Genomic DNA, 16702 nt, shown 5'->3' on the forward strand with positions numbered 1-16702 from the left:
AACCGTTATCTCCTCAATATTTATCATTTGACTGACGCACATCATGGGCAGTGGGTAAGAATTACTCTCACATTAAGCGTGGGCAGCGACAGATATTTGTAGAAAAAAAGTAACTGGAGGCTTTATACTGGCTTAGCTTCAGCAACAAATTCATCTTTACTCCATGATACAGGCACGCTCTCACATGGACCCCACCCTCTATCCCGCAGGGTCACACGTAGGGATGTCAATTAGAAACTCTAGTCTCTAAACAGGGCGGGTTATTTCCATAGAATTAGAGGTGGTGGACTTGCCTATGCCCCAGGGTGGGATATTCCGGGATTGGATAAATTAAGACAACATAAATGCAAACCCCAAAACCCACACCAACGTTTCGCTACAGCATTTTCTGTTTTATAAGAAAAAGAACAGACTCGAAATCATCCCTCATAAAACGTCTCTCTTTGGCACGGCAGAGTAATGGATAAGACACTGCAGAATCCCTCCAACGTTGGGAACGCGCACTGGGCACCACGCTGTTCTGCGCAGGTTCTAGGCTCCTCCCTCCAGGAGGCGCACCCCCTCCCTTCCTGGCTACTTCTGGCCCTACCGAAGGGCCACAACGCGCTGGCGCGGTTTTGATAGGCTTCTCCGGCAGAAGTAATCCGAGTGCGGCCTCTTTGGGACCGCCCCTGCCACCTTTTTGCCTCGCCCACGCCTTACAGCCCCCTCCCCCCGCTCGCGCGCGCGCGCGCGCGCGTACACACACACACACACACACACACACACACACACACACACACACACACTCGAAATCTCGCGAGGGTAGGCGCGCGTTGGTATTTTGCGGGCAACTAGCTCTCCCAGCTTCTGTAATTGCTAGTGCGAGGAGAAATTGGAGCTACTGTCGCCGGCCGACCGCCCTCCCCCACTGAGAAGAGTCACCACCTCTTCTCTCGCTTTCCTTATACACTCATCGCCCGGAGCGGCGGCAGCAATAGTCCCTGGACCCGCCGCCGTCGCCTTAGGCGGACTTTCTGCTGGTCAGTTCCGCAGCCGGGCAGCTGAGGGCGGCCAGCTGCCCCTAACCGACTCCTCACTCCAGATCATCTTCTCCCTCCTCATCCTCGCCCGGGCCCTACTTCCCCCACGGTCTCGCTGGGGTGGAGGACGCCAAGGAGGAGACGACAGTCACCCTCCAGGCGGCGCCGGCCCCCTCACCCGCGGGTGTGTTCTATAAATGGCGTCGGAAAGCGACACCGAGGAATTCTATGATGCCCCTGAAGATGTACACTTAGGGGGTGGCTACCCGGTAGGGTAAGTAACGAGCTATGGCCCAAGAAGCCAGGCATCCCCGTTCCCCGGCTTCTCTTCTGCCTTCCCCATACACCTCTCTCGGGTCTCTCTGTGTCCGCCACCGCCGCTCCTCTCATTCTCACTTGGGCACTTCTGAACCCAGACCCGGGGCGCCTTGGGCAACCCCCCTCATTCTCTGGCGAATGGTTCCCGGGGAGCTCTCAGAGCCCCTTTCTTAGCTTGTCCTATTTTCTGCGAGGTGGGACAGCTTACGTGCCCAGGAGCCAGCGATTTGTGTTTGTGGGGTCCAGCGCTTACCTTTCAGACATCTGTTTTGGCCTCGGGGACCATAGATGAAGGGGGGCAATAACAGGAGAAATTGCACTTCCTTTTTTTTTCTTCCTTTTACCGCTAACTTACCTATTCATTTCAGAGGTTGCTGTGACTTTACCCTATTTGCCGTCCTCTTTTCCTTGCACAGAAAGAAAAGGTTGGGTATTTACTTAGTAAAGTCCTCTAACTGAAGTACCCGAGGTGAACAGTATTTGATTAAAAAGAGCACCTTACCATGAGGCAAAGGAAATCCAAGACAAGGTCCTTACATTAGAGAGAATGCGGTCTCAAAGGGTAGCTGGACATAAATAAATGTACACAACCAACTATCAAGAATACAGACAAGCACTGAGTGGTCTGGTGGTTGGAAGGAGAGCCACAGCTTTATGCTCTTTATCACATTCTGCAAGATGTTTTAGTGGTGATTAATATGGGAGATTTCTGAGTAGGAAATACAGGAGCTGGAAGGATTTGCTTGACCCAGGACTTCTACTTACCCACTCCTTCACTTTTCAAAATTGGATATGTTTAAAGCGATTTTGCTGAACTCTTATTAGGTAATTATGTGTAACTAGACGCAATGAAATATATTTTCATTCTGTAAGAACTTTAGAATTGGTCAGATTTGCATATTAGTGTAAGGCCCTAATGTTCCAGGCGTTCAGCTGCCTTGGATTCTTATGCTTAACCCTGAAAGAAATACCCTGTTGGATGAAAATAAAGATATCCATAGATTCTAGAAGTCAGTTCTAAAACCCAATGTATGTTATACATAATATATACCCAAAAAAGTTACAGCAGCAAAATTTAAACAAAAAGTACATTGGTAGATTGCAGATGTATACGTTTCCACCAAACTTCTTATCAATATTGTGGGATTATGGAGTGGTAATGGCCAGTCTTAAGATGACACTAAACCTCCTTCAAGTTCAATGTCTGAGGCAAGTTTATAGCCAGAGGGTAGAGGATAGAAAATACATTTCAATTTCAGTGTTGCTCCCTTGAAATTGAATTTTATTTTTGTGGTTTTTCTTCTCAAAGTAATGAACTGTCAATTCAGGTTAAATGAGAGGCCTACTTCTTTAGTATTGTTGTTTTCATTAACTAAGCTTTCTATTTAATTTTACCAACACTCTTCCAACCTTTTGTGTGCGTATGTTGGGGTGGGAGTGGAAAGGGGAAATAATATAATTTACACAGTGTAATCAGTTTATAGTTTTGTTGTTTTTTGTTGAATACAGTAAGATTAATTTTGAAGGACCGTCAGTTATAACAGGACCTGGGTAATCTGCCTAGTCCAGTACCTAGCACCGAGAAAGCACTCAGATGTTCATTCCCCTCTTCTGTCCTTGGAATTAGCATATTAGTTACCTTCACACAGTGATTACTTTGACAGGAAGTATCCAGACCTTGGAGCTATTTAACTTATCTAAACCAGATGAGTCATTTTGATAGAAATGAAAGAGTCACTTCTTTCCCCACGTGATAATAAAGCACTTTGATCCTTTGATACTAGGTGAAAAGTAAAACAATGGGGAACAGATGTAGCTCAAGTGGTTGAGTACCTAGTCCCATGTACAAGGTCCTGGGTTAAATCTGGTACCTCCTTAAAAAAAAAGTAAAACTAGTCTCTTGCGACCCTGCTTTCTAATTTTAATTCTAGCCTTCCCAAATACTGAGCATGTTGAGCTCTATGGAGAAATCTACATTATCAGTTTGGCTGCTGTGTTGTATTAGTGAGGAAATTTGGAAAAGATTAAGACTCATCTAGAGTATTGCATCTCAAAAGAACTAGCTGTGCTGGGAAGAAGAAAAAAAAAGGTTGGTGTCTTTGAACCTTTTCCTCTATCCTTTGTGACAGGTTTTGTCATTTGGGTAAGGTACTGTGAGGAGACTTGGCTGGGCAACTAAAGACCTAGAAATGCAGTACGGAATCTTGATTTGTGAAAACAGATGGTGTCGCTAGTTATTTGATCATCAGAAATACTTTTATTCCTTGATATGAACTGGAGTTTCACACCATATAAACTCTAAGAGGGTTAATAAAGAGAATGTGGTCATGTTGAGAAAGGTTCCTTGCTATTGCAAGTTGGGGAATACAAAGACCTTTATACCACATTATAGTAGAGTGTGTGGACAGTTGAGAATTATTTCATATGTTTTGTTAATCAGCAGAATCCAAATACACAAATATACAATCCATTTCCTAACATTGATTTATTCCTTGCATTCTCTCTCCTTTAGCTTTGTTATTTTACTCTTTGAAAGCAAATTTAGTAAGTTAAAAATCAGCCTAGTTTTTTTGTAGAAAACTTTTCATTAATAGTGCCTAAGTGGCAGATCATCTCCACTAGCCCAGTTCTACAATATACACATTTATAGCGCTTTATTTTGTTTGATCTATGAGATCAAGTTTCCTTATTCTTATCTCCGTTTTTACATATGAGGAACTAGGTTTAGAGAGGTTAAGTGAACTGTCCACAGAGACAGCTTGTTAAGTGGCAGAACTGGAATTAGAAACGAGCTCTTCAAACTCCTAGTTCAGTATTTTTTTTCTAGTATATCATAGCTGCCCCACACTGGGCGTGGTAGGATAGGGGGGTTCCTCCCAAAGAGAGGAGGTATAAAATGTTTTGGGACTAACTTGCTGAATGGAACTGATATATTTATTTAAAATGAGCAGCCCAAACTCTTTGGTTCTCTTCACTGGAAATCCCCACTTTTTCTTCCAGGAATTGTGTGTCTTTGTTTTATTAGATAAGAATTTTATAAGATCATAGCATATAACAGAAGAGAAATAGGAGATAATCTCATTAAACGCCTTCATATACAATGAGGTGAAGATTGAAGTCCTGAGAGTAGAAGTGACTTGGCCAAGGTGTCACTACAAATTAATGACAGAGTTAGGATTAGAACCCATATCAGTCACAGTCGAGTATTCTTTCTGCTAGGGTGCTGTTTTCTTGAGAGCAGGATAAAGAGGAGGAAGAACTGTAGTACAATAGAAGAGAGCCCTTGGCTGTGAGTCATTTCATTTCCTCATCTTTAAACGGAGGGGATTACACTCTGAGAACCCTTCAATTTTCATAGTCTGCTGTATTGAGGTTTAAGTGTGCTTTTATTGATAAGCTTTAAGTTCTTTGGAAATCTTTCCATATATATATATATTTTTTTTTTTTTTTTTTTTTTACATTTTGGCTTAACAAACTTGATGGTTTTTGGAATGTGTTTCAGGACTCATTGTATTTGAAATTATCTATTGGGTAAATAATATATGAAATGAATACCCCTGTTAATTAGTGTGGATTAAACATACACATACAAAAAAACTGGCACTGTTAGTGACAGTCAAAAAATTTTGAGGCCTTGGAAAAAGAATCATAAAATTTTGAGAGTAGGCAGAGACCAGAGATCATTTAGCCCAGTCCTCCCATTTAACTGAAAGAGAAACCTAGATTCAGAGAGGGGAATTGACACATTGCTGATTAGTGGCAGACTCAGAACTAGAGCCCAAGTCTCCTGATTCCTCATTTATACTATGCTGCCATGTCTGTGGGTGAGTGGGAAGTATTGCTGGGTATCCCTCCTATAGGTTTCTGATACTTACCCTGTCAGCCAGGCTCTACAATGGTCTACTCCTACCTAATGTGATTCTGTTTTCTTCATACCTTGCCATCAGAGGACACGGTCTCTCTTTGTTCTGGAACCATAACTTTTGCTTACTAATTTCCCCCCAAGTTAGGGTACAAAAGGTGGCAGAAGAGCTGATCTTAAAAAAGTGATTATTTTATTTTTAGGACTCTAGTCAGTGTCAACTGCAATCATCATGTTTAGATTGGGATGATGGTGAAAGAATCTATCTTAATTTTTTAAAATCATGGGAACTGAGATCAAACTGTCCTGAAAAAATTATTTGCTTTAAAAAACAAAAAGTTTCATAGCTACCTTTATTGAAAACTCAGCTTCTCACTTTACTTAGGCATCAGAAACATTTCTCTCAGAATTCAAAATTGTTTTAATTTTTTAAAATATTTGCATAATATGGGTTACTTTTGGGAATGTTCCTTAAAAATAGCTGCTTGCTCATGGGATGGCATTTAATCATAGATTATATTTGATTGCTATGAGCTTTGTGGATTAATAGATAAATATTTATAAATGCCATTTTATTACACCAATGTAACATTGTATTGAACTGTGGGGGAAAAAAACTTTTACCTATTAATCAGTAAATTCAAGTTCTGAATTTATTAGCTTACAACTGTCAATTGGTGACTTTTGAAGATAGTACAATCCACAGCGTTATGGGAGTTTGTTGGCTCAATATGAACATGTACAAACTCCTGCTTTTGTAATAATCTACTTAATAAAATAGAGTAGAAAATACTTGATTTTTTAAAACTCTTAAAACCTAGATAGTTTTAGAATGCTGAAGTTCAGTGGTGATCCTATAGAATTGGAAATCATTTCTAATTGCTGATATTTGAGACTTAATTGCATAACCTTTACATTACACAGTAATCCATGTGCTTTCTTCAGTAAATTGTTACAGCTTTGACAAAGTGGGTGAATTTGCCAGGCAAGTTCCTTGAAGAAACTCTTGTTTCCTCCTTATACTCAACTTACAATTCTGGTAGTTACTTTTTGGGGTGGCGGCGGCTGTGGTGGTGGAGGCAGAGGCAGGGAAGAGGAGGAGGTGAGTGTAGTGAGAATTATGAGAATGGTGCTGATGTAAGTGGAGGAGGTGAGTGTAGTCCCTGGCAACAGGTACAGACACCAAATCTAACCCACTTTGACAAATTGGGGTATTGTGATAGCTGTCTTACCCTGGAGTTATTGTTTCCATGTAGGTATTTATTGAATGGTTGTAAACATGCAGAATAGAATGTTTTTAGTTTGGAATTCTTGAGAAGGTTCAAGGAAATGATTTATTTTTCTGTTACTTTGTCAATAAATGGATTATCTACCTGTTCTTTCAGGCCACTTCCATGGACATGGTTAACTGAGATAAGACAAATCATGCCATGTAGTGTATAAAGTATAATAATTCCTTCTGTGAGAGCCTAATAACCTTAAGAAATACCATAAACAAAATTTAAAGTATTAAAATTGTAGGCATTTTATAATGCCCTACTGATATTTAACTTGAATGGTAATTAACCTACATTTCTGTTTTCTGCCCAGAGCTAAGCTAATTTCTACAAAATTTCACAATTTGAAACTGTCTTCTGCTTACCAGCTAAACCTTTAAGTAGGTGCTTTCCTTATTCTTCAGAATGGAACCCTATCTATTCTCTTGTTTCAAACGGAGCAGTCCTTGTGTCATGATTCAAAATTGAGGAAAAAGCACATAAGACATAATGTGGGCCTCGTACCTAATGGCAACCCCCATGTTTTTCCCCAGACTGTATAAATTTATCTTGGTTACTATAGCAACCAGCCTATCAGTTATTTTTCTAGCTCTTTTTGCCTTCTCAGATACTAGAATTACCATATAATCAGGTTCTGCTAAAGCTCTTCAGGTCTTAGCATCTTACTACCAGCTGCAGCTGTCTGGCAGTTTACAATTTGGCATTCCATCAGGGTCAGTTGCTTTTAAGTCCACAAACTCTCCCTGTCTCCAAACATTTTAAAAATATGGAATTTAACAAGAACACACTTTAAGCGGCAATTTCCTCATACTAATTTTCTCAGTTCCAATGTTAGTGTCTTAAAAACTGAATGCATTTGCATCACAGCATCAGATGCCATCCCTTTGTAACATAAACTAGAATGCATTTCAAGCTCAAGCGTGACCGTTTAAGAAATTTATTTGCAGATGTGGTTTTAGACTCAGTATCATCACAAACTAGCTGAAGTGACATAATGACAGCACCTTGATTACTCAGTGACTACCAAATTAAATCTTTATTATAAGTTTTTCATATTTACTTGACAAATACATTTATCTATTCACCTCAGAATACGTATAACTAAAATAGTTGTAAATTATAAATATTTGCTTGTTTCACTAAAAATAAGGATACTGAAGAATATTTAGAATATTTTTATTATTTCTAATTTAGAACCTGCTTTTGTTAATGCTTGGTTTTGGTGCTCATGCTTGTTAAAATTGCATGGTATATTAATAACTTCTAAAAATACATGATTAATCTCTTGGGTTAACTGAATTGGATGTGGTTAATTTGTTAATGATTTAACCAATATTGGTATCCATTTCCATACATAAAAATAAGTCATTTAGTTTTTCAAAACCAAAGTAGAATTCCACTTGTAAGAGTCTGTGTACTTTGCAAAAAAAATTCTATCTTTCTGAATCAGGTTATTGTAGTAAGCTTGTAAATTTGTGCCTTTTTGTAGTGAAATGGCTAAATTAAGTCTTCCTGACTTGAATTTTTATTTAAACCATGATTTGAATGGTTTCATTGTAAGGCTATTTTGTCCTATTCAAACTGTGGCTAAATTCTGATAATGTCCCAATGAGAACTTTTTAAAAATTGCACAGACTTAGAAATAGAATTTTACTTTATCCAGGGGGTTCTGATCCTTAATATTTTTTATAAGGGAGGGTAGGGTGGGATAATTTTTTTTAAAGGCCAAGTGTGAAGCATACGATTATTTTACAAAGTCTGGTGGAAACATTAACAATTATTTTCCAGTAGGCAGCCTGTATAGAGCAAGCTATACCTGTATAGAACCTTCATAACCACTCCTGATTTTATTAGACTATTCCAGTGCAAAACTCATTGACTGTGGGCATTCTTAGGAACCACAGATCAAGGTTTCTAGAGAGCCAATAAATAGAACGTAATGTATTCAAACTCACTTTCTCAGATGCAGGCATCCTGGTTACTAAGTAGGCACAAGAGAAGGTGGTGGGAGTGTCCTTTCGAGCATTGCAAGTAGTAAGAATAGCCGCACGTGAGTGGACTTACTGGTATTCTACTATAGAATTATGGTGACTCTAGCAATGGAAGGAAATTGTATCATTGATGTGGAGACAGTGGCCATGGGAGCAGCTTAAGGCAAGAAGAAGAAAAAAGAGGTGTGATTATGGGGGCATTTTCGGGACTTGGAGTTGTCCTGAATGATATTGCAGGGACAGATGCAGGACGTTATATATTCTGCCATAACCCACTGAATGGACCGGGAGAGAGTGTAAACTACCATGTAAACTGTAATCCATGTGTGTAGCAGTGCTCCCAAATGTACTCATCAAATGCAATGAATGTACCACACTAAAAAAAGAAGGTGTCAATGTATGAGGAACGGGGGGGGGGGGTGTTGGAAGCGGGGGTATATGGGAACCTCTTATATTTTTAATGTAACATTTTGTGTGATATATGTATCTTACCACACCAGGGAGCCAAGAGTGCCTACAACTGCAAGCAGGAGAATTGCATCTAAAATCCAAGTGGAATAAAAGCACCCTCTCGATATAGAGGTAGAGTGGACATAACCATCCCAGGGCCCACAGAATGGAGGAATAGAGTATGGATTAGAGTGGACTTACTGATATTCTATACATGAACTGTTGTGATTAGTAATGGAAGTAAATGTAGCACTGATGTGGAGAAAGTGGCCATGGTAGCTGCTGAGGGTAGGAAATGGGAAGAAGAGATGTGATGTGGAGGCATTTTCAGGACTTGGAGTTGTCCTGGGTGGTACTGCAGGGACAGTTACTGGACATTGTATGTCCTCCCATGGCCCACTGGGTGGACTGGAGGAGAGTGTAAACTATAATGTGGGCTATTGAGCATGTGGTGCAGCAGTCCTCAGAGATGTATTCACCAAGTGCAGTGAATGTTCCATGATGATGGAGGAGGTTGTTGTTATGGGAGGAGTGGGGTGAGGGGGATAGGGGGTATATGGGGACCTCATATTTTTTAGTGTAACATTAAAAATTTGAGAAAGAAAATTTGTTTTTAATTTACCTCTGAAAGTATTTAAATTGGGAGACTGGGAGAATTATCTTCTGGTTATTAGCAGAACTATTAACAATTTGAGGGCTTTTTTAATCTCTATTTTAAAATAATGTTTATCTAGCAATGTCAGACTGAATTTTCAGGTGTTTTGAACCTTTTCCTCAACCTCAGTTCTCCCCTTTGACCCTCAGCTTTCTCCTTCCTACCCTACCCAAAGTCTTAAGTATGGAGATCCCTGCCTAAGGGGCTTATTTACCCTCACAACTGAGAAAGGTCAATGATGGATGAAATAGAAGGAGTAAGGAAAAGATCTGTTAAATTGGATATAGAGAATCCATTGGTAAATGGAATTGGTAAGTGTGGTTCATTGGACTAATGGCAAGTAGGTGAACAGAATGAATAGGTAACCTGATAAAACTTTTACTGTGAGTGAAAGCAAGTAGGTTTGTAAAGTGTTTTACAATTGACATTTCATCTTTATTGGATTGGCTTTGGGGGTTAAGTTTAATGACTGACATTAGACCTTTTCCTTTAAATGACTTTTACTATTCCAGTGTCCCGGGTTGTAAGTTTAGGCTGTTGATTTTTAACCTTTGCTTTATTTCCCAGCATAGAGGGATGTCCACAGTTTAGGTGTAGCAATGACAAAAGTTTGAGGTGTAGATGGGAGTGGGAAAGTAGGCATGCTCTGTGATGGTCACTTCTCTTCACCTGTCTTCTACTTTTGAACTTCCAGGTTCTCTCAGATTTCCATCACTGCACCTCCCCCCACTCCCCACCCCACCCCAGTTCTTATAAGAGTGAGGAGGGAAGAAAGGGAGAGGACTAAGGCAAGGACAATAGTTTGGATTTATGGGACCTTTGTAACTTGGGGACATCCTGTACTCACTAAATATAAAATGTTAACAGTGAAGCCTTGGGAGGAGTTGCCAGTTACATATCAATTCCTCATTACCAATTTTCCCCCAAGGATAAATGTAATCACAGTAAAAAAGAAATATTATATTCCTACATGTTGTTACATGCAAGAATGATAATGCCTTATTGTCAACTAATGCTGAGCATATATTTTCAAAGTGTATTTATTTTTTCTGATATTCCTGCAGTTCTGCGAGGTAGGGAAATTTTTGTGAGATAGGTAGTTCAGTTATTATCCTAAATTTGCAAATCTGGAAGCTCAGGATGGTAAAGGACTTGTCAGGCAATCTAGAAGAGGTGGAAGTAAGACTTTTAAATTCACTAACTTTTGATGAATTGATCTTGAATGGAGATATAAAACATTAGGCTGCTTCCTATTTTTCTTTTCCAAATTATAAATATTTTGTGATGTTTTATTTTAAATGTGAGTTATTAGAATGAGGAGGCTAACTCCTACCATTTGGATCTGTATAATTTACTCTTTTAAAATAACAACAAGAAGCAGTGTTTTCTTGTTTTTTGCTTTTGTTTTTAATGCTTTTTTTAAGCTTTGGTGTAATTCATTATGGTATGGTAGCCTGGTCAGAAAATGACCTTGCTACTGAAAGAACTGGAATTCTAGACACTGCTAACTGCCTTTAAAAGGGCATGTTCTTTTTTCCTAAGGGAAAACCCCTCAGGATGTGAGCCACTGCTGATTTGGGTTTCTGTGCCTCATCAAAAAGTCTCCATTCCAGATCTTTTCTCTGTAATTGTTTTGTTGATCGTTGTCAGTTGTTTAGTTAGGCTACAGTACTGTGGGGTGTTTTTTTTTTAGTGTAACTCTGATTCATTTTTTTGGCGTCATGCCACTAGCTGGAAACACAATGTTTCTTTTTTTTTCTTCCCCTTCAAATGTGTTTTCTAGCAATCACAGTGAGTGCATGTGGTAGTTACTAACATTTTCCACCTGATCAAACATCTTTGGGCTATCAAATTAATGGGAAAAATACATTCCTAATAGCTAGGTAATTAGAAAAATTACATTTTCAGTAATGATTATTTAAGATGTAAAAGAGGTTGAATAATCTTTTTATAATAAATAATAAAGGCGATAAACATGGCCTACAGAGTATTTTGTGTCTTGGTAGGTAACAAGATTTTTCTAGACTATTTATCAAGTCCTTGATATATATTCCAGAAAAAGTAGAAATTCAAATACATAAAACATAGAAATAAAATTTATAAAATAAAGTGCTTAATATTAACTCTCACTGAAATATGTTCTGTTTTCTCTTCATGGTAATGAGAGAAACCATGAATAATTAAAAGCTACCAGTTACATTAAAACCTCAGTTCGGTCATTAGCTTAAAACTTCCTTTCTCACCAAACCTTTTATCAGAGATAATAACAGTAAAAAGTTTGAAAATGAAATAATATAAATGATTTGGTATGAATTTTATTCTTCTGCCCATCTTTGGTGATGAACAGTAAACTCAGAAGAAGAAAAGCAAGGAATCTCACAGTCTGAATAATCAGTTCATTGATAATAGAATTTATCTATTTCAGTTCAAGAAAAGGCGTCAGTTGTGACAGGTCCTGTAGGGCTCTGATTTTATTTATGGTGACCTTAGAAGTTAATGGCATTTAACTTTTTAGGATTAGTATACCATTAGATGTCTTGGATATTTTACAAAATCATATTAGCACATTAACTTGATTAAGCTCCTGTAATGGGCTTGTAGCCCAACAACTTTACTGTTTATTTTTTCAAAAATAAGTTACAAAGTGAATTAGCATGATTGTGTTAAACTTCTCCAGGCAAGCATAGAGTTTATTATGTTTCTATCTCAATTTTACTAGAAATTATTTTAAATGATTAATAGAAATTACTTTTATTTTAACCCCACTTTGACAAATTGGGATATTGTGATAGCTGTCCTACCCTGGAGTTATTGTTTCAGTGTAGTTATTTATTGAATGATGCAGAGTAGAATGTTTTTAATTTGGATTTCTTGAGTAGGTCCAGGGAAATAATTTGTGTTTCTGTTAATTTGTCAATAAATAGATTATCAAGCTGTTCTTTCAAGAATATGGCATAAAACTACTTTGACTACATAAACCAATTTTGAAAACTCATTTGTCATTTTAGACAGTTGCTTAAGGTCCACTTTTAGGTTTGTTTACCTTATATGTGAAAGATTTATATTTCATGACAAAGTCTCCTTTGATTTTATTAAAGATCGTTTTAAAATGCTGCTACAAAAACCTACTTTCAAAAAAATTTAGAGCTATTATGCCAATTTTTTTCACCATCTATTTCTATTAATTTCATTGATAAAATAGTTATTAGGTAATTTTTAGGTATATTCTCTAGGCTCTCATAGAACTTAAAACTTAAAATGGTCTTTCAGAGGATAATAAAAGTAACAATCCATATCTTGAGGATTCAGCTAATTCCCTATTAGATAATTGTCATAATTGTATCCTCAAATTTTCATTAGTCTTGTTAATTAATTAGTATTGCCATGCATCTAGGGAATTTAAGTGATTCCTGTTTTCTACTGTCCAGTCAAAACATGACATTTTAGGATGTACTAGGAAAATAAGACTAGGTTATGATTGCCTAGTATGAATTTTCTTTTCCTGGTGTTCCTAGACTTTTCTGGTTTAGTTGGGATTGTTGCCTTTGGTAGTAGCCCATCTTAAAGCAGACCTATGAATGGGCCTGGTGCTGAAACAAATGATTTGGGTTTGAAAGGCCGACAGATGATTTTCTGTTAGATACCCTTTCTTTAATTGGGGTAGTGTTATTAGGCTGAAGGTGGTTCTTGACCTGCTAGCCATCTGTGTGGGCATAGAGTGGTGTCCCATGTGTCCCATTTAGCATATAATCTAGTAAAACTTTCCAGAGGAATGTAATTAATTAATAAAATCAGTGAATATATTACTCCAGTGAACAATAACTGCAGACCAATTTTTTTAAAACTATGCAGTTAGAGCAAGATTTTTAAAAGTGTTTTGTTCTCTAAATCTGAACTGCTTACAATATTTTTTTTCAACCTTGACAGTTTTGGGTATTTTATTTCTTTGTTGTTTTTTCCCCTTATACTGGCCTAGGTGGGGAAAATTATCATGTTAGTGTTTTCTGAGCCCCAGAAACTTTCTGCTTCCAAGTTTAGACTTAGCACTTGAATGTTGGACTTAGTCTGCCATCAGATTGGATTCTTTCAGCTTGCTTGGCTTTAGAAATCAAAACTCTTTAATTACCTCCTTACTTTAATGACTGGCTGAGGTCTTATCTATGTTCATATCCTGTTCACCTCAAGGACTTAGAATCCCAGCAACTTCTTTTTAAAGGCAAGCTTTTCTTTGCTCTGCTTGATTCAGTTCCTTTTATATTTTCCTTATGGCAAAAGCAGAAATGAGATAAAAAAAACAAAGTCAAGATATAGGGTAATTCCCTGTTAAATCCTTTATTGTCACCTACCTATAAGGAAAAATGTTTCCCAAGCAAACAGCTTTATTCCAGCTGACTCACTCTATATTTTCTCCTTCCATGTTGCTTTTTTTCTTCTTCTTCTTCTTTAGGAGTCTGTCAGGAATTTTGAAACCTGACAAGAGACTTCAGAGGAGCCAGCCATACAGAGCCTAAAAAAAAAAAAGTGAGTCCTCTTACGGAAAAAGAAGACCTTGTCAGTCTGTTTTCCACGTGTTGCCCAATTGTTTTATTATATTCTTTTTGCCCAGTATAATGAGAAGTCTGGAAAGGTGATGTTAAGTATGAAATAACACTTATATTTTATCTTTGTACTTTAAGAGTTGGTTCTTTGAGTTTCTAGTTGTTTAGTTGAATATGAATCAGGTGACAAATACAGATTTAGTCTGTACACAGATTCTTTCCTAGTCTCAGAAGGCTTACAGATGATTGTATTTCTTTTCTTTCAAATAACCCTCAGGTAAGGATAGAGAAACACCAAGCCCAAAAGGCAGAAGGATCTGTTATAGTGAATGATTGAGAAACTAGAGGTAGAACAGCCAATGAGAGCTAGCTCTTTGAAACCACAGAAATTCAATGTTCTTTTTTTTAAGTAGACTTGAGCACTTGCACCATGCTTTAAATTCCTGGTTACCCTAAAGCCATAGCATATGAGCAGTGAAGATTTGAGTTTAAATTTGGAAAAGATGATCTAGATAGAAACCATTCACCAAAGCTCTGGGAAACCAAGTTAGACTCCTACTGTAGTCAGCTGTATAAATAAATGTCTGATTTTAAAATGTGGGTTTTGCAGTAAGTCAGGCAAGTCAATGCAAGTAGCTTCTATATAGGGAATCTAATCTATATGGGTTCTTAATACACATTTCTATCGATCGTCATTCAAATCTTGAAGCTATTAGTGTGGTAGGTTGTGGGAGGATGTTGAGGTTATGTGTTGTCAGGAAGCAGATTCTACTTCATATTGCAAAAGACTCCAACTTTTTTGATGCGGAAATAACATATCTGAAATATTTCTAATGTCCTTTTTACAAAGTGAGAAGAGTATCCTAAAATGACTTTTCATATATAGTTACTGAATACCTTTTTATATAACAACATGTTTAATTGCTTTTTAGCCAGAAAGTTGTCTGTTCATCTTCATGTGACCTATATTGGAGCCTCGTTTTGAATGCTTGACTGAGGACAGTTTCATATAAATATATTTTATAAATATTGCTTATTAATTTATATATCTAGAGATTTGTCAATTTGTGTCAGTAGCCATCCTGATTTTTTTGTGGGGGGCAATGTAAGCCAAAAATAATGAAGCTATTAAATGCACCTTTGTACTCTTTGCTGAGGGTTTTTGATAAATGTACAAAATATAATACTTATAATAATTGTGTTTAGGCATACCCTGAATACACTGTCTGGAAAACTCTTCCACTGACTATACACACATGCATTTTTTTTCCCAATCAGGGAAATATTGAATATGTAGATGAGTATTTATAGTATACTGGCCATGTAATTCCCCCTGCTTTGTCCTTTTATCACACAGCAAGAGATCATAGGATTAATTATACACTTAATTAACTTGGGGGTGGAGATAGAGTTGCTCGATTAAATACAGGGCACCCAGTTAAATTCTGATTGCAGATAAACATACTTACATTAAAAATGTATGTGTTATTTATCTGAAATCGGAACTTAACTGGACACCCTATATTTTTAGTTGCTAAATCTGGCAACCCTAGGTGGGGGAGAAGCAGAAGAGTACTAATACATATGGGCACAGATACTCTAAATATAAGTAGAGTAAAGGTAGCCTTCACTCTGACATTAACACTAAGGTTTTTGAGTGTAATTGTTGTTCTTTGGAAGTGCATTAGTTAAAAAAAATGAAAGCTCAAAAACAGCAAAACTTAATATGTTATTTAGAGATAAATGCATCTATAATAAAACTGCTTTTAAAAATGAAAAAGTAAGGAAATAATAAGTATCTGGGATAGCAGTTACCTATGAGGGAAAGGCAGGCAGGTGGAATAGAGCATATAGTGGCTTGTACTGGTGTTGATACTTTTGTAATTCTCAGTTAATATGGTAAATCACAGGAGTTGATTTTATTGGTTATGCTTCATAATGGCATATATATGCTACATATATTTTGTGTATGTTAAGTTTATAATAAGTTACAATTTTAAAGTTAAATTAAAAAATAGACTTCAGTAATAAAATTAGCCTATATGCAAAGTTTCACTGTATATCCTTTGCAAAATAAATCCAAAATCTTAAGGTAAGGTCAAGAGGCATTCACCAGTTTCACAAAGATCAGTTCAGGTAACTAATAGATTCTAGAGGGATTATTTGTCTATTGGAATATAGCTAACATAATTAAATCCCTCCACTTACGAAAATTTTATTTTTATTATTTGATCTCTGCCGTACAGAGCTTCAGTTTTTATCTTTACTTGGGAAGATTAGTAGTGGTTCAGATGTACTATAATGCCAAATGTAGGGAAAGAAAAAGCAGAGCAAACCTATAGTTTTGATTAAATCAAATATTTTAAGAATAAATTTTAGGATTCCTAGGACAAAACAAAAATCACAAAGGGCTCCTATCTCCTTGAGTAATTAAAAAAAAAAAAGACTAGATGCCTAGCTCCTCCCATGTAAGAACTATCATTTGGACAGACTGAACAACCATCAGTAAGCAGAATAATTCATCTTTAGCAAGTGCCAGTTTAAAGGAAACCCAAGTACAAGTGCTTTTATACATTTACTTAGTGTTTT

At 37.2% G+C, this 16702-nt stretch overlaps 1 protein-coding gene across 2 annotated transcripts in view; it reads left to right on the top strand.

Annotated features, from left to right (window-relative positions):
• The first annotated feature begins 598 nt into the window (after window positions 1-598).
• WDR44 (WD repeat domain 44) overlaps window positions 599-16702 on the top strand; it is a 102877-nt gene continuing 86773 nt past the window's right edge. Inside the window, exon 1 of one of the 2 annotated variants that reach the window (XM_058291653.2) lies at window positions 599-1296. In XM_058291653.2, coding sequence (XP_058147636.1) covers window positions 1220-1296 — 77 coding nt within the window. In that variant the 5' untranslated portion in view covers window positions 599-1219. The remainder of the gene's footprint in view (window positions 1297-16702) is intronic. The other variant, XM_071212941.1, reaches the window with a different exon arrangement.

Source organism: Dasypus novemcinctus, chromosome X (genome assembly GCF_030445035.2).
Source record: "Dasypus novemcinctus isolate mDasNov1 chromosome X, mDasNov1.1.hap2, whole genome shotgun sequence".
NCBI classification, from domain to species: domain Eukaryota; kingdom Metazoa; phylum Chordata; class Mammalia; order Cingulata; family Dasypodidae; genus Dasypus; species Dasypus novemcinctus.